Here is a 25,504-nt window from a genome sequence, read left to right on the forward strand (position 1 = left end):
CAAAAAATAAGTGACTACATTTATCTGCTTAAAAATTCTAGATACTAAAGAAAAATAAAAAAAAAAACCTATGAGATCTTGAGATAGGGTGTGAGTCTATTAAACCAACTAACTTAATGATTCCTCAGATTTAGGAGATGCCCATTGGGTTGTTTCTGGTTTTCTTCAGTGCATTGTATTGTATTTACTCTATGCTATCCATAATCAGGTGAAGGGATTCAGATTGACAAGTCACTAAGATCCCTATGCTGCATTGGACACTGACTATCCAATCTTATTTTTCCACTCCTTACCACTACCACTGTCCTGGAGTCAAGCCAGCCTTCTCACTTCTCATTTCCCACTCACAAAATGGCATGAACAAGACATCTTCTGTGTCTTTTCTCATATTCTTTCTCCACTAAATAATGTCCCTTCTCCCTTCCATCTACCTGATTCCTACACATTCTTTAAGACTTTGCCAAGTCACGTTTTCATTATATAGCCTTATCTAACTATTCCAGCCATCATCACTGCAATTATTGTCATCATCTTCCTCATTTCTACCATTACTATTATTTGGTCTGAGCCTGCGATTTCACTGGACAAGAAAGGCCCCTCTATTGATGCAAATCAGCCACTCTTCTGTAATTTATATTCTAACAATTGTGCAGACCACTAAGAGGTTTAAGCAAATTACTCAAGGTCACTCAAGATATATCAGAAATAGGACTTGAACCCAGGTCTTCCTAACTAGAAAGCTCATTCTCTCTGCATGCCAGATTCTCTTTCATTATTATCATATTTACTGTTATGATTATTACTGTTATAAAATTTAATATACCACTTTCAAATTTGCAAAGCATTAGACATATATTTCTCATTGATTTTCTCTTCTCTGAGTTACTACAGCACATACATTATCTTATAAATTCCACAATAAATTAGATGCTATCTTATTGTTTACTAATCACTTTATGCAGACTTCTCTTGTCTCTCAAAGTAGATGGTAAATTAACACAGGGAACACGATGTCATATTTCCTCTGTATCTTCTATAATGTCTAGAACAATAATTGACACATGGTATGCATTTGACAAAGATAAACTATCCTACACAATTGTAATTAATCCATAAATAGTTAATATAGGATTTCTTCATATGAATGGGCCAACTAGCTCAGTATGTCCTGGAACTTTCAGACCTTTCCCACTACTGTTGGAGATTTTCTTCCTGGCTCTTTTCCTCTCTATGAAGAGGCTGCAGATTCTAAATGGTCTATCAAGGCTCATGAATATTCCTTACATGGTGCCCATAACAAGAACTGATACTTTCTAACACTTTCTATCACCTTTTACCTTCCCTGGGATTTGCCTCTGGCCTGTATTACCATAAGGAAAGTTTTAGGGAAAGGGGAGGAATCCCCTTCTATCCCTTGGACAGTTCTGGGAAAAGACAAAACCATCTCTCCCAGCGTTTGGGATTGTGGTGAGGAGGGAATAGGGAAAATATATTTTTGGTGTCTTCACTTCCCAGTTGGAATTTGTATTGGATTTTCCCATGAAAACAATAAGAAAACAAACTGGTATCTGTACTATCCTTTATGGATGGACTTCTGTAAACCAGTTTCAACTGAACCTAACTATCATTTATAGAATGTGTTCTATAGGAAAATGCTTTCTAAGTTCTAAATACCTGATTCAAAAGTTAACTTTTAGAACATACCTATTTTTAAGTTCAGGATTGCCTGGACTTGTTGGTGGATAGAATTTTCTCAGTAAACTGGTTCATCCTGAAGGATCAAACTTACAGCCTGGACTTTACTGACACTATATTCTAACTAACAGAACCAACCACTGGAATCAAAGGAAAGAGGGGAAAAAATCTGAAATTAATTATTCTGTCTGTACTGGGGAAATGCATATTTCTTCAGTAAGAAGAAAAGGGTAGTAGCCTTCTCACATATTCCTTTGATGAGGCTTTTAGCCTTCTTTAATGGATGTGCAAAGGACAGACATAGTTCACATAAGAGACTGTTGTTCTGTTTTTGGAAGGAGGTCAAAGGGAGGAGAGAAATTCTCCACCCCAATGTAAACCTTTGGAGAACTTGTCCTCTACAAGTTTAAAACAGCCCAGTCTTCAAACAGAGAATTCCAAAGAATTGGATACCATATAAAAATTCTCAATGTGCTCAACCCTTAAAAGACCACATATGTTTTTCATGTAATAAAAAATAATTTAAAGGTAATCCGATTGAGTGGATTAAGACCCCCAAAAAAGTTCTAAATGAAGCTTTATCAAAATTACTGAATATTATCTGGAGCTATAATTTGGTTGCATTCTTTTTCATTTTTAAGTGATATAGGTATAAAGCAATGTTCCAAATTTCTATTTTTCTTCCAGTTTTGTTATTTTTAAAATGCCATTAAAAAGAATCCTATATTAAGTTTGGCTTTTCCCTGAAATATTTTGTGCCACATTTCTGACTAGAGTTAATTTTTTGTGAACGAATGACACATTTCTGTAAAGAAAAGTTAAAAGACTACAATGCGGACAATGTTAGCAGTTATATTTTCCTGTATATCAGACTAAAGTCATTCACTCATTTTCATTTTTGGGGGGAGTCTTCACAGATATCTGTGAATCAAATGCTGCCTTTTCTAAGTAGTGTTTGAACTTTTAATTGTTGTAACATTGTATAAGTGTTATAAGTCTGACACTGTGTTAATTATGCTAAGCACTTTGCAATTTTTATTTTAGTTGGTCCTCATAACAATCCTGCAAGGTAGGTGCTATTATTATATATGATAACCCACTTTACAGATGAAGAAACTGAGGCAAACAGTGATTAAGTGGCTTTCCCAGGTCCCATAGCTAGGAAGTCTCTGAGATTGGATTTGACCTCATATCTTCCTAACTACAGGTTTGGCCTTCTGTCTACTACACTACTTTTTCTTCCAACTTACGAGTTTCAAAGAGCTTAAGATTTCTTCAGTCACTGAACTAGTTAGTGTTTATCTCAAAATTTGAAGTGAGATCTTTGGTTCCAAAACTCCTGACTCTTAAGTCTTCAAGGGTTGCATTTGGTGATCTCTTACATATTTTCCAACTCTAAAATCTTATAGACCTAAATTTGGGATACTTCCCACTGCCAGATCCCTTGTAACTGTGCTATTATTGAGCCATTCAAGAGCCATACCATTGCCAATGATGAATGCTTTCTATGGAATAGTCTAATTCTGTGTTGGCAAAGATATGGCACACATACCCTGGTGGCACAGAGGGGGCTATTCCAATCTCCCTCTCCACTGCACTCCAGTACATTTTTTGCATGCCTTGCCTCTCTGTCCAGCATACCAATGCAAGTGGAGGAGGCAGTGGGTGGGGGGGCTCACAGGTGGCTTGAAGATGCAGTTTGGGCATACCATCTCTAAAAGGTTCACCAATACTGAATTCTAATAAATCTCATTTGAGAACTAACAGTTTCCAGGCAATCCTCTCTAATTGATTTTCTACCCTACTCCCCATATCAAATGAGGTCCAAATCAAAATTTCCCTTCTCTCCTCAAATCTTTACCTACACACTCTCTGCTAATGCCTTTTACCTCATACTTTACTGAGAAAATAGAAGCCATTCACCATGAGCTCCTTCCCTCCTATATATTCCTAAGTCCCTTGGCATCATACCATATTTTCTCTTCCTTTGCTTCAGACTCTGATAAAGAGGTGCCCCTTTTCCTCACTAAGAACAGCCCCTCTACACATACCCCTAATCCTGTCTCTTTCAGATTTCTGCCATAATCAACACTTCTCATCTTCAGTCTTTCCTAGTGACTCTTTTCCTGATGCCTAAAAATATACTGAAGTCTACCCTATCCTTAAAAAACCTTCATTTGACCAGACTGTCCCCTTAAGCTATTATTTTATACCTCCCTTTCCTTTCATAGTCAAATTCCTAGGGGGTGGGGGAACCATTCACTCTAGTTGCCTCCACATTCCTCTCCTCTAATTTTCTCAGTCATTTGCAATCTAGTTTCCATTCTCTTCAGTCAAATAAAACTACTCTGTTCAAATTTACCAACAATTTTAATGGGCAAATCTAACAAACTTTCCTTAAATGTTCATCTTTTCAGCTTATTTGTTACATATATCACCATTGAAAATCCTTTTCTCTTGGATTCTCTTTCCTTTCCAGGGTTTTTATGACACCACCTTGTCTTAGTTCTTCTTTCTGTGTGATGGCTCCTCAATTTCCTTGTAAGGTTCATATATCCTACTTGCTAAATAGGTGTTCCCCAAGGCTCTGTCCTGGGGCCTCATCTTCTGTGCTCTTTCTCTTTGTACCTCATAAGTTTCTATGAGCTTATCATTTCAGTACAGATCATTCCTAGGCCTACATATCCAGCCCTAACATCATTTCCTCACCAGTTACCTGTTTGATAATTTGAATTGAAAATGCTCAGTAGACAACTCCACTCATCCTGTGTAAAATGGAATCATTGTCCCTTCTCCCCCAATCCCATCATTCTTCCTAATTTCTCTGTTTAGATTAGGAATACCACTACTTCTAGTTTTCAGGATTCACACTTGGAATCATTCTTGGCTCTTTACTCTGTTTCACTCCACATATTCTATCAGTTGCCAAGTCTTGTGCATTCTACCACTGTGACATTTCTCACACTGTCTCTTTCCCTCTAGTCATACAGCCCACCACCCTAGTTCAGGCTCTCTTCACCTCTTGCCTGGCCTATTTCAATAGCCTCTCTACTTTGCAGCAATTAATCTTCCTCCTTAGGACTTTCCCTTTTCAATCCATTCTTCATACTGCTGCCAAAGTGAATCTAAAGCATAGAAGTGACCACATGCTGAATTAACTTCAAGGACTACTTATTGCCTCTAAACTCTAGTATAAACACCTCTATTTAGCATTTAAAATTCTTCACAGTCTTGTTCTTACTTCCCTATCCAGCCTTATCATATCATTCCCCTTTATACACTCCATTGTCCAAACAGATTGGCCTTGCTATACCTTGCCCATAACATTCTGCCTTTTTTCTGCTTCTATGTTTTACCCTTTGTCTCCTATGCCCAAAATGTATTCCCTCCTTACCTCTTAGAATTTCCTTCAAGTCTCAGTTATACCACCACCTTCTATATGAACTCTTCCTGATTTCTTTAGCTGCTAGTGCCTTCCCTCCTAAAATGATCTTATATTTATTTTTACATATTTTCTATATACTTTTGCTCATACACATTGTTCCTGTCAACCAGATATTAACCCCTTGAAGGCAAGAACTCTTTCATTTTTGGCTTTGCATAATCAGTGCCTTGAAAAGTTACCAGCATGTAGTAAGCACTTAAATACTTGTTGGATGCCTGATCGAATAAAGCAGAAAAAATTCAACCTTTTTTTAAAAAAATGAATCTTCTAGGTTCAATTCTGATTTTCAGCAAAGTTGGAGAAAATTCAGCATTAATTTGGATTTATGCAACCATAGAAAATCAAATGTAGATCCAAAAACATTTGCTCAATTGTATGGGCTATAAGCCTTCTTAACATCTTGAAATTAGTAAGACTAAAGAGTCTAATATAAATCTAGCCTAAGATATGAGGTTGGAATCCTCACAGAAAGCTGCCCAGGATCATATTGCTCATCAGGAGCAAAGGAAGGGGCTTTGTTTTAAGTCATGTAAATGATTCCAACTCTAAAAGTTGAAGACTGGTTCTTGATATTAATTTGTAGAGGAGACTTGTATTTCTCAATTATTTGAAATTTATAACAAAGTATGTTCTTGAGGTGAGGAGGTAGTTTGTTGAGTCATGTAATTTTTTAGTAAAGAAAGGGAAATAATATTAGTGCTGGAATAAAACTCAAGTAGGAAATTTGTATTTATGCCTGAGATTGTTTGTTTTTTTCCTGGTAAAGCCTGATTTCCTAGTGATACCATTAGAATAATTTCTTACCAAATTCCCTTGTAAATATCTAATCACGGAAACTAGTTTACCTTAAAAAGATGCTTTTAATGAATCCAACATGGACCCCTAGGTAGCACAGTAGATAGAATGCCTGGCCTGCAGCTGGGAATATTCATCTTCCTGAGCTCAAATCTGACTTCAGACACTTAATAGCTATGTGACCCTGGACAAGTCACTTAGCCATTTTTGCTTCAGTTTCTTCATCTGTAAAATGAGCTGGAAAAGGAAATGGCAAATCACTTCAGTAGATGGACCAAGAAAATTCCAAATGGGGTTACAAAGAATTGGTCATACCTGAAAACATCAGTGATCAACTTAAGAAGTTGTTGAAGCAAGCTCCAAGAATATTCTGTTGGCAAAGTATTTTAATTAAATTAATCTGGACTAGATTCCTTTAAAGGGGATGCAGACATTGAAAAAAAGACATATCCTTTCTTTTTCCAAAATTACAGCATCAGAAACAGATCATCTGTATTTCTGTTTCTTCTGAAAGAAAAATTATAACCAGGTAATCATGTTACACATACACAAAAGAGTATATTTTCCACAAGTATACTATAGACCAAATTCTTCTCTTATTTCTAATCCCACTGAGGATTTCAAATAGATCATTAACAACATTAAGTTTGGAATATATAGTCATTGTAAGAGTATATGAATTGAGTTTAAGAGTCAATTTCATTTTAATAGCATCTAAAATAATTTAAATGTTCTGGAAATTCACTATGTGAGAAAGGAATGGAAATCCTGGATGAAAAGGAAAGACAAACATTTGTCTCATATTTTGCCATAAGTCCGGTATTCATCCTGGTTTAAATCAACCTTTTTATAAAAGTTTCTCCAAAGACCTTAATTAAACAGTGCCTCAACTAGAAGCACACTGATTGTTGTTGTTGTTTGGGGGGGGTTGTTTTTACCACTAATATTTTGATTTTCCTACCTGTTTCCCCCCGACTTTGTCAGGGATTTTAGGCTTGCTAAAATATGACATGACAGAATAAAGAATCACTCTTTTAATGTGGGGTATGGATATGGCTCTACATATTATCTCATGTGCCCAATAAGAAACATGAGCAGGGATAAGGTATGGAAGGACTAGAGGATCTTCCAGGAAAGTGAGAGTATTCTTTTATTCTTTTATTCCTACTGGTAAACAAGGACATAGGTAGAAATCATACTACCCTCTTTCTCAAGAATCTATAATAACACCTCAGTGCTTAACATAACCAGGATGATTTTCTTGCCTCTTTCATGATTTCCAATAATGCCCTTAATTTAACAACTCACATTCATATAGCTCTTTAAGGTTTTCAAAATGTTTCCCTTCAACAATCTTATAGATTCTTATAGACCTTCAGATATGGAAACTGAGGTTCAGAGAGGTTTTGATACCTGCTGAAAGCCACATGGAATAGGGGCTAGAACTCAAGGTCTCTGGACTCCAAGTCCATTGATCTGTGTATTCCTTTTTGGCTCCTATACTTACCTCTCTTTTCACCTAAGTTGTTGCTTTTAGCTAACATTTCTAGTTCCTTCAATCAGTCATTCAATGGCCTGGTCTCAGGACCCTTCATTCTCATGGGCATCCTCTGTTGTGCCCCTTTCAGATGATATTTGTTGAATAGCTCCTAATATCTGAAGTCCCAAATAAAACAAAATAGTCAAGATAGGGCATGAATCTGGGCTTAGTTTAGCTAAATATTTGTTTTTCAGGGTAAAGGAAGAACTGATTTTAAAGATACGAATAATTTGAGAAAATAGTGAACTATGCTATTGTTATATCAATGCATCTATCTTTTAGGATAATTTATTATGAACATAATTAAACAGTGTAAATTATTAAGCCTGCTTTGTAACTTTACACTTAAGTGAATGAATTTCAGTTTAAAATATTAGTTGTCAGTCATTCCCTCAAAGTTTATTTTAGGAGTCTTTCTGTGTTCCCTCCATTTGTCCTCATTCAATTTTCTTGCATGTGTCATAATATGAAATTTAGTCTTATGCTTTTGCTTTTTTCTGCTTTGCATTACTTTATAAAGATCTTTTCCAGATTTCTTTATAGTCCTCACACTTGGTGGTTTTAATTGCATTGTTTCACCACAATTTATTTTAACTATTACCCTATTAAGATTGCTTCCAGTTTTTCATTATAAATGATGCTACTATGAGAATCTGAATGGGGAACTCTTTTTAGTTGTTTTTTTTTTAATGAGACTTTTAGGGTCTTTTTATGACAAGCTTGAGGAAATAGGTAAGCCTATTCCCAGGCTGCATCACTGCTACCAAGGCTTATCCTTTCCTTCTTTCAAAAATGTTCTAGGCCACAGAGCTTGAATGAGAGAATCACTACCTCTTTGCACCTGGCAATCAGGATTCTCCAAGTCTTTGATTAGTATGTTTACATCCCTTTAAGATAGCTTAGTCTGTTTGACATAGAATGGAAAATTGAGCTTTCAAATTTATTCATCTATTTTGTATACTCAGTATTAATTTCTGAAAACATTCTTGTTATTTGTACATGGAATAGAATTGCCATCTTCAGTGGCACCAAACACATCTTCATAGTATTTAATTGTGGCTTGGGTTGTATTTTTAGATAAAAATGAAGGAACAAGTATACCTACAATCTAAATAATAATTATTAGCCCTAATTGCACTCATCATTTTTTCATTACATTTCTTTTGCATTGTGATGAAATCAGATGGATTAGGTTTGTATTTTTTTTTAAACCCTTACCTTCTGCCTTGGAGTCAATATTGTGTATTGGCTCCATGGCAGAAGAGTGGTAAGGGCTAGGCAATGGGGTTTAAGTGACTTGCCCAGGGTCACATAGCTAGGAAGTGTCTGAGGCCAGATTTGAACCTAGGACTTCCCGTCTCTAGGCCTGGCTCTCAATACACTGAGCTACCCAGCTGCCCCCTAGGTTTGTATTCTAATGATTTTTCAATCAATCATATTCATCTCAATGACTCTGAAAAAAATTGTATCAGCCTGAGAATTGCAGATTTGGTAGACATACCTAGCTACATATTGTCCTTGAAGAACATAAACACTTAAAAAGAAGTGCTTTGCACATAGTGGTACTTAATATGTTCATTGGGTTGAATTTTATTTGTGAAACAAGGGTAGGAAATCAGACTCAAAATTTTGATTCAATGGATTTGATTATTCTGAGTTATTAGAATCAAAATCCATATGAAGATCATAGGATACTCAGACATCTTTACCAAATTGCTATTGTCCATCAATGACTGACAACTGTTTCTTTGATCCACATATGCTGAGGCTAGGATTTTTATATTAAAGAAATAAGATTGGATTTCAATAGTTCTTCATGAATGTTTGTCTAGTAGTGATATCTTTACAGAAAGTTTTCTTTACTTTGGAAAACTTAGCTTTAGTTTTAGTACTCAGTTGTTCTTGAATTTTTCTGTGGTTCCGACAAATAAACTAGAACTCAATTTCCCAGAATGCAATTTCACCAAGACAGATAGGTCAAGATTAAAATAAAAATTACATAAGGCTTGAATTTTAGCTAGATAAATTCAGCTTTCAATTTTTTTTGTTATATGTTCATCAATGTACAAGATGAGGTAGAGGGACTATCAAGCAAGGTATATTCTAATCCCTTTTCAGGCTTTATGCCCCATGATATGCCCTCCTTCCCTTCAAGGCTGTGGCCTAGTCCAAATCATTCCTTTTCTCTTCCTCTTCCATCTTTCCTTTATCATCCACTCTCTTCCCATCCTTCCTCAACCTTGCCCTCAACCATGTCCACCCCTCTTCCTAAGTCACTGCTCTCATATATTAAGGTAGAAAGAATGCTGTATTTAGTTCAAAGGGCTGGGAGTTGAATCCTTGTTCTGCTATTTATAACCTGTTGTGATCTTGGGCAAGTCTCTTCATTTTTGTGGCCCTCAGTTTCTTGAGATGCAAAATGAAGGGCTTGAACTAGGCAATTTCTAAAATTCCTTTCAGTTCTGTATTTTGTTCTTCCTATCCATTCCTGAACCTTAAACATTCAAAGATAATGAGAACACTGAGGAAACACTCTGGTAATTTTTTAAAACAAATTTCTATTGTTGAATAATTTGATACCTTTTTTTCTCCTGCTTTGGCCTCGATGTGAAGTATAACCAGGAAATAGACAGTTGGGGGAAAGGCTTTTTACTGATATTTATAATTGTTGATGAGTTAATTCAATTTTCAGAACAAAATGAGGAAGAAATTATATTTTCTCCAATGGCGAATGCCACCCCCCCAACTGTAAATATTTCTTCTTCTTTAGGCACTCTATGTTTCAGCCCCAGTGGCCTTTTTGCTATTCCCATACATGAAATTCTATCTTTGATTCCTATGATATCCCCCATACTTAGGGCCCATTCTCCTCCTGAGAACCCTGGCTTCCATCAAAGCTCATCCCAGGTGTTAACTACAATGAGAGGACCATCGTAATCACTATAGCTATAGTTCCTTCCACTAAGAACTTCCTTGACATGGATTTTATATGAATAATGTTTTGTCCCAACAGGATGTAATTTTTTGATGGCAAGGATTGTTTTGCAAGTGGAACTGAATTTTCTGAAGTATAGCTGAGAAAAGACCTTCAGATGAAAGATCAAAGGATGTTATTCAGAAATATTATCAGCATATATGCTATAGAACTCACTCACTTTTTCTTACCTATTTATCACTGTTTATAACATTTACTAATTTATTTGCTAATTATTCATGAACATTTCAGAATGTACAATAATGTTCTATTCCAGAATAACTAGAAGTGGGTTTTTTGGCCAAACTTTTAATGAATAATGTAGACCTCCAGACAATATAATTCAATCTCCTTTGTGCCAAGCATTAGTGACTTAAATAAATAAATAAATAACCCTGTCCTTATCCTTGAGTGGCATATATTCTATCTATGTACATCTCTTATATATATATATACACACACACACACACACACACACACACATATGCTAGGTATATATAAAACATGCATGGTAGTTTTGGGGGTAAAGAAAGGTATCAGTAACTGGGGGGCCCAGTAAAGGCCTCATGAAAAAGGTGATCCCCAAACATGCAGTAAGAGCATGGAGGACAGCTCATTCAAGTATGGAAGACAAAAGCGTGAAGACAAGAGATAGAGTACTATGGATGAGGAAGAACAAAAGAGGCAAGTTTGATGGGATCATAGAGTTCATGAAGGGGAATACTGTGTAATAATAACCCATGCTTTCAGAAAATCACTTTTTTGGCTATGTGGAAGATGGACTTAAGCTGGGCGGGCATGGTGGGGTGGGGAAGGGACACTTAAGGTAGAGAGACCAATTGGGAGACTATTACAAAAGTCTAAATGAAATGTTATGAAGCCTTAAACTAAAATGGTAGTTGTGGGAGTAGACAGAAAAACCATTCAAGATATATTATAAAGGTAGAAACAACAGGGTTTGGTAACTGACTACATATGTGAGGTGAGTGTGAATGAAGGAGCCAAGTATAAATGTGTATAAAAATACCTCAATTTGAGGTAGGGAAACCAATTTGTAGGCTATTGTAAAAGTCCAGATGAATTGTGATGAAGGCCTAACCTAGAGTGGAGAGAAAGAAACAGATTAGAGATACCTAGAGAGAGAAGAAGGTTTTAGCAACTAATTGTATAGGTGGGATGTGAGAGTGATGACACTCTGATTTCAATCTAGATGACTAGAATTCCCACCACCCCCAATTATCTGCAGTATAGGAATTAGCTACTCCATTAAATAAATTAAACAGTTGGCAAATCTCCACTTAACTTTGTGCTCTGTCAAAAGACTCAGTTAAAGGAATATAGTTTTGGAACTGGAAGAGACTGTAGAGGGGAGATAGCCAATTCCCACACTTTGATTATGAGGAAATCAAGGACCAGACAAGCTAAATGATTTATTCAGGCTCATAGATAGACATAGCTGAGTCAGTATTCAAAACTAGATCTCTTTATTCCAAATCAATCAATAAGCAATTATTAACCATCAATTATATGCCAGGCACTGTGTTAAATGCTGGGGATACAAATTTCAAATCTAGTTCTTTCCCCATTTTTCTAGGAGCCTCACCATGGACAGGGGAATTCTTCTAATTGAATTTTATGTAAGATGTCCATATCACTGGCAGACAGTTTACTTAAGATTTATGGCTGTTACAGACTTCACTTAATGTTACTATTTAACTGACATTCAGTTAAACAAAGTTACCTCCACAGTCAAACAGTTTTATATGATTCACTCATTCATTCTATGGAAGAAAATTTGACATTAAGTTTTGAAGTACTAGTCAGTAATAGGAAAGAATTAATAGGAAGATCTAAAATCAATGAGTTATGTTCTCTGGAGGAAAAAACTAGTTCTTAATCTGAGAGTTAGATTCCTGGGGTTAGGACAAATGAATCATTGAATAACTGAAAAGGGGCCATGGAGGACACTCCCACATACTCTAATTGTATAGTTACATTTTATACCAAGCCCTTCAAGGATCATAGGATAACAGGTAATCGGTTAGAAGTGAACCAGAAGCCATCTGGTCCAAACCCTTAATTTTGCAAATGAGGAAACTGAGGCCTAGGGAGATTTTTGCCTGGAGTCACACAGGTAATACTAGAGGCAAAGTTTGAATCCAAGAACTCAGCCATTGCTCATTCCACTGCGCTGTGCTCTCTCTCATTCTCTCTCCTTTCTTTCCTTAGCAGTGACAACTTAGCATTCTGGTCCTAACTCTTTCCATTCTGTCCTGTCTACCCTTAGCCCTGATTTCCCACCTATTAGAACCATATGAAGGCAACTTGATGGAAAAATAATGACTTTTATATAATTAGACTTTGTGATTAATATTCTCCTCCTCTCCCAAGAGAATGTGTATATTTTAAGTACATCGCTAAAGTTAATTAATGATAAAGATCTTTTGTAAAAAATTGGGTACTATATGAAGTTAGCAGAAATGTTTTGTCTAAGTTACCTCTGAGGATGGTGTGTTCTTGAATGGCCATTATAGAATGTAGAAACTTAGTCTAAAAGAAATTTTAAATTTCAGGGACCATCCCTATCTTAATGGCAATTAATTTCATTTGTTTGAGACAAAAATTATTTTAAAGATGTGATACATAAATGAGAATTTTGAAGAAAGCAATTTTATAATGATCCAGAGTTGACAGAACAGTGGAGCAGAGGTCTTGAGGTCAGAGAGATAGTGCTCTGTAGCAAAAAAAAAAATGTGGACCTGAAGAGAACATGACTTGATAGAGATAATGTAAAGAATTCTTTCTTATAGAAAAAAGGAGGTTCAAGAAGATCATTTGAGGCCAGAAAATTATCATGAAAAAAGATTGTTTATGGGACTTAATGAAGGCTAGGAAGCTAGGAAGAAAATTATTTTGAAATTAACCTAGACAGGGAGAGTTTAGGGAAAAGAATCCTGTAAGAGTTTATGGGTACTACCATAGAATAACAACCACTACCTTGGGGAATTGAGTGGTAAGCCTTTCTGGCTTCTAAATAAAGATGCTTTCCAAAGACAACCTGTTATATCCAAAGACTTGAGGCCAAGGGATGACTTGAGGCTAAGTTAACTCAGATGTGAAACAGGTTCAAAATGTAATAAAATATATTAAGCACCTATCATATACTGAGCACAGTACCAGGTCAAATCAAAAGTTTAGATAATTCTCTTGTCTTCACTGAGGTTAGAATAGGGAGTTGGATTTATCTGTGAAGGCATACCAGATTCTAGTGGACAAAGCTGAATCTTGTTTATCAACATATAATTTACCCTGCAGTAAAGTAGATTTTGTATTCTTTGTGAAAGTGTTTTGATGTGTATGACTCATTCTGGAGAAGGGACACAGGAAATAGTAAAAGAGTCAATAATAAAAGGGTCAGACTATAGTTTTAAAATTACTATTGAAGAGAAAGAGAACAATCTTCTGTGTACTGGCAATATATCTGAACAGAGGAAAATTCAGGAAACCTTCATTAAAATTTTTTTCAACTAAAAAGCATTTATTTCCCTTTCTTCCCGTTACCCTTCACCCCCACTGGAAAAAAAAATAAAGACAAAACTTGTAACAAACATGCATAGTCAAGCAAAACAAATCCTCATATCAGTCATGTAAAAATGTCTCATTCTGCAATAAAGTCCACCTTTATTACTTAAGAAGTAGATGGTATCCTTTATTGTCCTAGAATCTTCTTCTAGAATCACATCTTCTAGAATCACAATTGGTCATTGTATTGATCAGAGTTTTAAAGTCTTTCAAAGTTGTTTGTTTTTATAATGCTGTAGTTATTGCATTAATTGTTTTCCTGGTTCTTCACACTTCACTTTATATCTCTTCATACAGTCTTCTCAGGCCTATCTTAAACCACCCCCTTCATCATGTATAAACTAAAAAAGTGCTGATCTATTAGGGAGTTAAACAAATTATGGTACATGAATATGATGGTATATTGTTGTGCCATAATAATTTTTTTTAAAATGAACCTTCAGTTTGAGGTGATCCTTCTTGGTTTCATTGCAGATCTTCTCAAAATGCTGTTTAAATATCTCAGTACCCTTCCAAAATTGCTGGAGTATTTTGGTATGCTACCAACCACAGGGCTGATTGTGTGTGTACACTGTACACTTAGTACTGATCATTGTTCCCATGTATGGAAAATGGTCTGCCAACTTTAATGTGCTATAAAAGTGCATTGCTCTTATTTTCCTCCTTCTAACAGGCAAAAGATTATATACTTTTGGAAACCTTATGTATTTTTTCATGCTAACAGGATAACTTCTTAGCAAATTGCTATTTTAGGCCAATGGAAAGTTTACCATTTTTTGAGCATCATATTTAAAGGTAAATGAAACAAGCGTTCAACTTGATGATAAAGTACAATAATTAAAGTTCATAAAGCAAGTAGTCTGCCTTAATATTAACACTGCATACTATTATTATAAAAGACTCAGCATAAAGCATTAGACAAGGTAATAAAGATAATTGTGAATAGTATTACAATCTGAATCTCCCACTACAACTATTTTCTTTCTTATTACAACTGTAGATGGACTCATGGCTTAGGAAGAAAAAAATTAAATGCTTTAAAAAATATTCTTAACAGTGACTTAGTGAAAAAATAATTAAAATCTAAACTATGACCCACACCCATGGAATCAAAGAGGATTGGACTTAAGAGTCAGAAAAAAACAGGGACTTTAAATTCCGACTCAGCAATTTACTAAGTGTATGACCCTGGGCAAGTGGCTTACTCTCTCAGATATTTATTTCCCTTCGCTGTCAAATGTGGAATATAATATTAATAGCATCTAGCTCACAGAATTGTTGTAAGACTAAAACAAGATAACTCTACCACCTGAATGTAAGTTCTTTAAGGGAAGGGACTGTTTCATTTTTAAAATGTGTATTCCCATCACCTAGCACAATTCTTACTAGAAAGAAGGAATTTTATGGATGTTGACTGAATGTAAAAGGCATCCACCAAAGATCCCTGTTCCTGACCTTCATATAATATCCAGATTCCTTCTCTCTTCATTTCTTCCAATCTGTTAATAAAAAATGAAAGCTGTGTGGGCAAAATAGACATTCAAAACAACCAGCTAACAGTGAAAAATATCAGTCAAGCACAAATTTTAGTATCCTATGCAAAAAGTAATAACTAGTCCTTTTTTTGAATCCTTCATTTTTAAATGGGTTGTTTAGGCAGTATGCAGACAGATTGAATATCTTAGTGAAATATAAATTTCTTCAGGGCAGGGACTATCTCAAATTTGTATTCCTAAAGCCTGGCACAGAGTAAGTGTTTAATAAATGGTTGTTGACAGCTTGATCAATCATATGAAATACCTGATTCTTACTGCTGTCACATTCTACTGTGGTCCTTAGATATTTTCTCTTTTTCGGAGCTAGGTGGCACAATAGATACAATGCTGAAGTTGGAATTTGGAAGGCCTGAGTTCAAATACTGATGCTGATGCATACTTGCTCTGAGACCTTTATCAAGTCACTTAGCCTCTTCTGGTCTCAGTTTCCTTAACTGTCAAATGGGAACAACATAATATTACCTAATTTGTATGACTGTTGTAAAAATCAAATGAATTAACATGGAAAACACTTGGCAAAACCTCAAAGTACTACATTAATGCTAGCTATTATTAGTATAAGGCAGTTTATAATGATATACATATCATAAGCACTAGTGAAGATGTGATTATGCCCATAAAATCACACCATCCAGTATAAAATAAAGCTTTCTTAGTGAATTCCTGTTTACAAAACTTTCCTGAGTGATATATACTAAGTTTGGGGTCCCATCAATACATCTGTAATTTTCCATTATACTGAAAGGTTTTTCTGCTTAGTAACTTTTAAGTTTTTATTAGTTGATAACCTTGAAAAATGTTTTAGGGATTTACCCTGTTTGGAAAGTCATTAAAGTTGACTTTTTATGCATTGCCATTTTGATAATGAAATTTAAAGCACAAAACTATAAAGTACTATCTAGAGTTTAGGACCAGCAGCTTGGATACAGAGACATTGTGTTCTATTCTCATTTCTGGGATTGAATTTACTTGAGTAGATAAATAAGCTGACCTCTTCATTCCTCACTTTTTTCATCAGTAAAATCCAAAAAATAGAATCACCAGCTATCCACTGATAGTAAGAGGATTTTCAATTCACGGAAGGCCTATCCCAGTATATAATTTTCAATGCTGCTACATTTTCTGTTTTTGCTTTCTGACACTATTAAATAGAACCCACAAGTGTTTTCTGAGAAGAATCTAAGGAAAGTTGTGTTTCTTATGTTTTCTGGGAGGAGAAAAATCCTAACTAAACTGTGAGATCATACAAGTTTTAACTATAACTCTATATCTACGTTTATATTTAAAATTCCATACTGTTTTCATATGCGCCTTTTATTACCAGGGGAGGTTTTGTTCAGGGATCTCTAAATTTTTTTTTCTTCCTTTAAAAATAATGCTTTGAGCCAAGAGATCCGTTCCAGGTTTCACTCAGTTCCAGTTGAAAGTGTAAATGTTCAGCAGGATATTTTTGCAAGGAGCCTGAAAAATCATCCTTGCCAGATACCTGAAACTTTGTTAGAGTATTCAGTGGAAAATTTCATTTCCACATTATAAATAACTGTAGGATATTTTAAGGGATTGAGACAAGTACCTTCCAATAAATGCTTATATTCTCTCTACTGAAATGTGAATTAGGGGAAGGACAGTAAGATGTCTATAAAACTCTGCTACCGGATGTGACTAATTAAAATAAATAATTTTGACATTCACTAAATTCTCCTTAATTGCCTTTCCCGGCTTCCAGGAATCCTATTCTAGAGAGGGTTAAATTATACTTCTGCCTCTTTTATTATTATTCTCAGCACTCCCATTCGATCTTTGACATTAAGGAACACACAATGAAAGGCTAAACATTGAAGGAAAAGAAGAGGTTAAATCCAGGCTGGATTTTCAAATTGTCCTAAATCTTCCTTTAAAAAAAAAAGAAAAGAAAAAAAGCTCAGCCTTCTCACTTTTGAAAATGGGTGTTGAAATTCTTTTTCAACCTTTCTAATTCAAAGGTTCTCCTCGGGAAAGGATGCCGGGGTGGAGGAGGCATGGTTTTCATCTGAGTTGCTGGTTATTAAGTTTCCTCTTTCCCTTAGACCAGAGGAATAATTTCACTTCCTGCAACGCCTCCCCTCTTGCGCATTTTGCATCCCCCGCGCAATTTCATTTTGATTGATACGGAGAGATCTCTGACATTGGAGGGAATGGTACTGCTTGAGTGAGTCAGACAGACCGACAGAGAGACAGAGACAGAGAGAAAGAGACAGAGATAGATAGATAGATAGATAGAGAGAGAGAGAGAGAGAGAGAGAGAGAGAGAGAGAGAGAGATCTTGCTTTTTGAAAAATAAAACAGAATTTCCTCTCCAAGGACAGTAGCCTCAGGCAATAGGAAAACTGACCACGATGTTTGCAAACAGTAAACAGTGCCCAGAATTAGAGCTCTCCACTGTGACCAAAAAGATAAACCAAAAAACATACATTCCGACATACAAACAATTCGATGAACAATAAAAACTCGGATAACCCCCAAACCAGAGCCTGCTAGGCTAGGGTAACTGGTATTCGGGGGGTGGGGAGCCTTGGGGATGGGGATCTGGGGTGAGGGAGCAATGGGAGTAGCAGGGATAGTTTGTGAGAGCTGCGGTATTTGTATGTTTCTCTTCTTTGGACAACTTGTCAGAGGCAATAGCAATTTTTAGGAAGGCATAGAAAGAGAAAGAGGGAGGGGTAAGGGGAGGAAGTTTGTGCATGCATATGTGTGTGGTTTGGGGTCGTGAGGCGGATGCACAAAGGCTAAATTAGTAAAAGGGTAAAAGGAAAATGGGGAAAGGAAAGGAGAGAGTAGAGATAAATTGGAAAAGAGTGGAGAAAGAATGCCCCCCAAAGGAGCTGTGTTTGTTTGTTTTTTTAATATGGACGGTCTGGGTCCCAGGAAGTTTATTTCTCTGATTTGCGTGAACCATCTCTCACACACACACTCATATATTTCTTTCTTAGGCTCTCATAATTTTCTTGGGCTGGGGGAAGATTCCTGTTTCAGAGTCGCTTTAAAAACACATCTCGGAGTTTATCTCAGGCTAGAAATCAGTTTCAAAGTCAACACCACCAAGAGCCCAAGGACCCTCACACACGTGCTGCATTCCCTTGCCCTCAATACTTTCCAAACACAGACCCTCTAGCCTAAATACAATTCAACCTTTTAACTGTAGCAGTAAATTGAAGCGAAGCCTTAGAAATTAGATGGAAGGTTTTCATAGATTATCAGTATGGGGGAGGTGTTTAAACATTTTAAAAATTACTATTGGATATGTAAATACTTTTAAGTAATTAAAAATTATTTGACAAAACAATTGCACTCTATGTTAAAATGTTTCAGAATTCCCATTCCCTTAAGGAAATATTGTAGCTTGTGTCTGATCCTTACTTGGAGTCTTTGAAACTCTGGCAACTTATGATTTTCATTTTGTGCAAAACAACATCTTCAAGTTGTTGGGGGTAAAAAAAATGTGTTCATGAAAAGCCGGGAGAGCTGCAGTAACCAGCAAATGGAGAAAATGCTCCCCTCCTTCCTGTGGATGAAATTGATTCCAACAGATTCAACCCCCCCCCCCCCCTTTGCGTCCCCCTTCTTACTCCCCCCTTCTTCTGTGGGCGAAGCACATTGCTGTATTTATTTTGAAGGCTACAGAGTATGAGGGCTGGCTGGAGACACCCACGTGCTTCTGACTCTCATCAGCATAATGATCGCCTTAGCCAGAGAGTCCTGTCTATATAAACCACAAAAACCTAATCATTAGAAATCCCAGCCTCCAAAAACCACATTTTAGGACAAAAACTGAGGCATTTTTTTTCTCGATCCTTCATCCTTTCGACCACATTTTTTGGGGGGGACCCGAATTAGCTTTCTTTGTTGTCCCCCCAACTCTGATTTACAAATAAATAAGTGACATTCACTGAAGCTGGGGGGAGGAGAGAAAAATTATTGGGGGGGGGGGTTTCAGTCTATTCAGTTTTAGACTCAGCAGAGATTTCAGGGTCCGAAACACATCAGAAACTGCCGATTTGTCTTCTCGCCCCCCAAGTTTTTTTTGCAATCTATTTACCAGTGAGCTGACAGTTTTCCAACTGTTTTTAATCCTTTTTCTTTGGCAGTCACAAAGGTTGAACGTGTAAGAAAAAAAGTTTATTTCTTATCCTCTGTCATCAGTCATCCTTTTTTTTTCTTTTTAAATTATTATTTTGATCAGTATTTTACTACTTTCCCCTTTCGGCCTTAAAAACAAATAAATAAGAACGTGTTTATTTATTTATTTATTTATTCATTATTCATCAAGCCTTTTTGACCGTGATGGGAGTGGAGTGGGGTGGCGCGGGTCAAGAGCAAGACACAGGCGAAGAAGTCAGCAGAGACGCTTGAGAAAAACGAAAAGTTCACTGCTATTGGATCAAGCCAGCAGCTTTTGGGCTTTCTAAATACATTAGTTCAGGAAAGTGCTCCCCGGTCTTTTAAGGGAGACAGGAAAAGGGAAATGAAGAGGACAAGTAGAGGTGAAAGCCCCTCTAAACTCTGAGAGCCATTCTCACATCTACGGACACCAAAACTGGCTTGGTGTCCCGAACCTGCGGCACGGATAGGCGGACAAGCACGGCTTGTCTTCCTCGGTATCTCTCCCCCGCTGGTGGACAGCAGCAGTACAGCAACCATGCAAAATTAGGACTAGAGAGATCGGCTGCGACTCAACTTACCTCCTGGCACTTTGAAAATCAAAGGAAAAGGAAACTCTCGCACTTAGAAGCAGAAGTAGTTGCAAGGAGGTGGTGGTGAGAGAGTGAGAAGAGGAGGGGGGAGAAAGAGAGAAAGAAGAGTCGAGCCTTGAAGCTGAGGAGAGTAGCAACAGCCCCGGCGGCGGCGGCGGCGGCGGCGGCGGCGGCAGCAGCAGCAGCAGCAGCCGTAATCTGAGTGAGCTAGAACACTAGGGGGGGAGCATCTGTGGCCGCAGCAACAGGAGGAGGAGGCGAAGAAGGAGGAGGAGGAGGAGGAGGAGGAGGAGGAGGCGGAGGAGAAGGCTGCAGCTGGGCAGCTGTGGGAAGAGCAGCGGCCGCAGCAGCGGCAGCAAGCAGTCCCGGGGCTATGCTGTTTCCAGCGGGGCGCTGCTGAACAAGAAGCCGTCCTTTGGACTGGACTTTGGGAAGGGGGGGCTCAAGGGAGACCCAGGAACCCAGGAGTCCGAGGGGACCCATTTAAACCCTCTCGAACCATAAGCCCCCCCACCCCCAGCTGCCACATACACCCCCGCGCCCCTTCTCGGCTGCCACCCCCGGTTTTTCCAAAGACTCCGGAAAAGATCTGCTCGTCCTCTTCTCCCCACCCCGCCAATCCGAACTGATCAGCACCTCCACTCCCCCCCACCCCTCCCGCCCCGCGTCAGACTCTTCCTGGCCTTTGGCTCCATCGAACTTGATCTCGTTTATCTCTTCCACCCCAACGCCTACACCCCTTATACCCCCCCCCGCCCCCACCTCCCTGTTCTCTCCTTCTTCGTTTCCTTTTCTCCCTTCTTTTTCACCCGGCTTCCCCTCCCCCTCCCCCCCGGCCACTTCGCTAACTTGTGGCTGTTGTGATGCGTATTCCCGTAGATCCGAGCACCAGTCGGCGGTTCAGCCCCCCCTCCAGCAGCCTGCAACCCGGCAAGATGAGCGACGTGAGCCCGGTAGTGGCTGCCCAGCAGCAGCAGCAGCAGCAACAGCAGCAACAACAGCAGCAGCAGCAGGAGGCGGCGGCGGCGGCGGCGGCGGCGGCGGCTGCCGCTGCGGCAGCGGCCGCGGCCGCGGTGCCCAGGCTGCGCCCGCCGCACGACAACCGCACCATGGTGGAAATCATCGCTGACCACCCTGCCGAGCTCGTCCGCACAGACAGCCCCAACTTCCTGTGCTCCGTACTGCCCTCTCACTGGCGCTGTAACAAGACCCTACCCGTGGCGTTCAAGGTAAGGAAGGGGCTGACGACTAGCTCTGCTGTCTTGCCCTTCTGACCCTTGCATCCACCCTCCTGTTCACCCAGCACTGCAGCCCGTCTGAGTTCCCCATCACCAGGCAGTGTGTGTACGTGTACCTGTTTATGTGTGTTTGTTCGAGGAAGCTGGCTCCCCCAGACACCCTCAGCGGAAGAGGGCAAAGCATTCTCTCTTGATCCTACTTTTCCAGTTACCATTGACATAAGGGGAATGTTCTTCCAAATGCCTTCCTTCCTCAAGCGCTCCGACTTCCCCATCTTGAGCAGAGATCTATCACTCCCATTGTATCTTTCTTTTAACCCGAACTGAGAAAGGGCATGGTACTTTCCGGCTCCTGGTTGACTCGTCCCCCTAACCTCCGAGTGATGCACCTTTTAATCCCTTCTCCCTTCATTCCAGCTCCACTTTCTTCTCTCTACCACCAGGGTAGTTTAGTGCACCTTTTTAGACCCCAAGCCACCTTTCCAAATCTCCACCTCCCCCCTTACCTTCCGTCTCACTTTCCTTCTTTGACCTCTCACTCCTTCAATCTTTCAATTTACTCCTTCACTCCCTCGTTCTCCAGGTCTTTCTCACTGCTTCTCTGCCTTTGCTTCAGTCCTACTCCTTAGTCCCATGAAACTTATTTCTAGTCGCCTAGATGCAAAGAACCCTGGCATCACCAACATTCCCTGGTCCCAGGCCCTTAATCTGAAGATTCCCCGGGACCAGCCCCCTCTCCACCGTTCCCATCATAATCTCCTCGGTCCTACAACCCACTCCCCCACTTTTCAGTTCCTACTGCTCCCCCTCCCTCGCCCAGACTTCCAGATGGGTTCTTAGGCAGTGGCGGCAAGGGCACCCATTCTTTTTGGTTTCCGATCCTCCCCCCCACCCCCCGCACGGTTTTCATAGCGTCTCTTATTTAATTTTAGGAAAAAGTAGGGGCCCCCAAACATTCAGAGCGTTCCCTTTTCCCCTTTCGTCTTCGCCTCTCTCCGTGCCATCTCACATGCCAGGGGGTCTGCCGGGAAGATCATTCCGGGGGCTGAGTTCTGTGTGGATGCCTAGAACCTTTGCCTAGGAGCACGCAGACCCATTTTCTCCCGAGGAGGTTTTAGGGAACTGACGGTAGACTAAGAGGGCCGGAGGAAACCGGGGCTGGGAGAAGCTGGAGGGCAAGACCGCCTGAGGGAACTGCGGACTGTTGGTGCCGGCTTCCCCGACTGGCGACCGGCTTTGCTCTGTCTCTGAAGCTGGGAAGAGAAAGGCGGGGCGGCGGTAGACTGCCTGCGTTTGTCGGGCAAAGTTACTGACTGCGGGTGGAGTTCCAGGGGGAATTGGGAGAGCAAGAGGCTTCCGAGGTGCTCCAGGGCAGAGAGCAGACTGGGCGGGCTGGGGTCTGACCCCCTCAGTGCACGGTATGTGTATGTGCTTGGGGCTCCGCCCGTGTTGAACCCAAGTGAAAACCATTTCTGCACCCTTTTACCCAGGAGGTCCCCCCGGCCTGAGAAGAGATTCTCACGTACTGAACACCCCCCTCCCCAATTTCCTCTTTCTCCTTAGAGCTCAGACTGGAAGAGAAGGGGGTGTGCATTTGAAGAAGATGGAAAAATCACTTGAAAATTCTACTTAGTAACTTTAGGTTTGGAACAAAACTTGGTTTAGCCATTGTAACATTGTGCCCTCTTTCTTTCCCGTTCACATTTTCTCTCTACATCACTCTCTCTCTTCCAACAAGCCTTGGAGCTAAGATAATGGGTTAGCACCCCCTCACCTTTTTGCGGGAAGAGGTACAGGCTTGGAGAGATGGGGTAACTGGACCGGGCAACCGCGGGAGAAGCCTGAGTTTGCTGCTTTACCAATTTGTCCTCTCTCTCAGTCTTCCCCCTGCCCCTCCGATTAGTTCTTCTAATAAATACCGTTATCTGGGTTAGAATATCAGTTCTAGGGGTGAGTTTGGGTTCGGGAAAGCACCCTGTCAGGTTGAGGAGTGTGTGGTCCCCAGCCTGTTGGAACTCGGAGAGAAGCAGCCCAGATGAGGGCTCACTTGCTTGCAGTGGAGGCAGGAATGAAACACCTTCCCAGGCTTTGGGATAAGCTGGGGACTTGCTCTAAAGAGGAGATTCTAAATGAGAAAACAAAGGTTGTCACCCTTGGGGCCTAGAATTCCCAGTTGCAGAACCAAAACAAACAAACAAACAAACAAACAAACCAAAACCTGACCTAGGCATTCCCCCCCCCCCAAAAGGCTATGCTGATTTTCAATACCCTTGATTAGCAGAACTCTGGGAGGTTGTACTTGGAGTCCCTTAGATTGGTACTGTCTATGCAGAAGAGGGTAAGAAAGGAAAGTTTGGGGAATGAAAAAAGGAGGACGTTATGTCAGTTATTCCTGTGTTGGCGCTGGTGCCAAAACTCCCACAGGCCAATCGCAGCTACTAGTCCTTGATCACTTTTCCCCCACTCAAGAATTTAGATGAAGTGTGTGGGTGGAAGTAGAAAGAAAGAAAATTCCAGGTCAATTAAAAAAGCACTGGTTATCTAGATAGGTTTTTCTATTAAGTTAATATCAGTACAAAAATCAGAATGTGCATTATGGGAAGGGGATGCTGCACTCTGGGGCAAGTTTCACTTTGCAACTGGCTCATGAGGTGTTTTTTAGTCTTTGCCATCTTCCCTTATTAATTACTCATTTTTAAAATTTAGAATTTTATGTCCTGAAAAATGGAAATTTGGGAATATTTGTGAACAATAGATATTTAAACTGCCAGCCATCTCAAAGGGCTTTTTAAAAGACTCATTTACCCAAGGCCCAGAATTCTCATTAGATTTGAATGTAATATGTTAAATAGTTGTAAAATTTTAATTTATTGGAAACATACAATAAAAATATGAGGAGGCTGTGTCTACACAGCACCAAGAATCTGAAGTAAAACTTTTAAAATCCCAGTGATTAGGCTATATATATTCTCTTAAGCCAGAAATCTGCACATTTGAAACATCTGGATGCTTGACTAGATTTGTCAGATGTTTGCCGTTCTGTAAACAATAAGCTATGCTAAATGAAAGATCAGGGAGAGTAAATTAATCTCAAGTTATTCCCACATGCATTTTAATGCTGGTATGATATTGTATATAAGTGCTTTGGTTAGAAAGTACTCTTTTTTCCTGACATAGAAATATCTTCATTTAAGAGATGTGTTTGAACTCCTCAAAAGTAGAATGCTACACGGGGCTAAACAAAATATTTTAGTCAGACCCTTTTTTCATTGATTTAGTGATTTTTTTGTTCTCCCAGCATTTCATTTATTTATTATATTTTATATCTTATTCTTTGCTGTAATCAGATTTCACATTCAGTGATAGAGTCAATTATGAAGTGTTTTTTTTTTTAAGGGATGGAAATACTCAACCAGTAAATTGTACTCATTGACAACATAGTAACAGTACTAAATTGAACTAACCTAAAAAAAACATATTCCATTCTCTTCACATCTCACCTATGTATTTATAGGATGACAAACATCTGAATGCAAATAACAATTCTGCCAAAAATGTGGATATTTGGTCTCTATAAGGCCAAAACCCAGGTATTAGGAAACATGCAGAATTTTGCCAAAATTTCAGATACAAATTATTTTCCTAGTCATCCAGAGAAGACCTAAGTTTATTGTAAGAAACATTTGCAGAATACTTTTTCATTATGACAGAGTTTACCTGTAATGAGGGAGTATTTCATCAAGGCACATTTGGAAGCCTAAGATGAGATACCTTCTTTGGAGATAGCAATTTGGTAATAGTATTTGGAAAGATATATGCAATTCACATATCTCTGTACTATGGATTATTGTTTTTTTTAATGCTCACCAAAGATGGATAGAACTCTTTTTTATTAATCAAAGAATTTACTTATAGGAAACTACTATAGATCCTGTCTCTCTTCATATGT

The 25,504-nt window shown here is 38.9% G+C and overlaps 1 protein-coding gene across 4 annotated transcripts in view; it reads left to right on the forward strand.

The window, feature by feature from the left end:
• RUNX2 (RUNX family transcription factor 2) overlaps window positions 1-25,504 on the forward strand; it is a 234,194-nt gene that overhangs the window by 82,207 nt on the left and 126,483 nt on the right. For all 4 annotated transcript variants that reach the window (XM_056818340.1, XM_056818343.1, XM_056818342.1 and 1 more), the window contains one exon: window positions 21,197-21,546. In XM_056818340.1, the coding sequence (XP_056674318.1) occupies window positions 21,197-21,546 (350 nt within the window). The remainder of the gene's footprint in view (window positions 1-21,196; window positions 21,547-25,504) is intronic.

Source organism: Monodelphis domestica, chromosome 2, assembly GCF_027887165.1.
Source record: "Monodelphis domestica isolate mMonDom1 chromosome 2, mMonDom1.pri, whole genome shotgun sequence".
Classification (NCBI taxonomy): Eukaryota; Metazoa; Chordata; class Mammalia; order Didelphimorphia; family Didelphidae; genus Monodelphis; species Monodelphis domestica.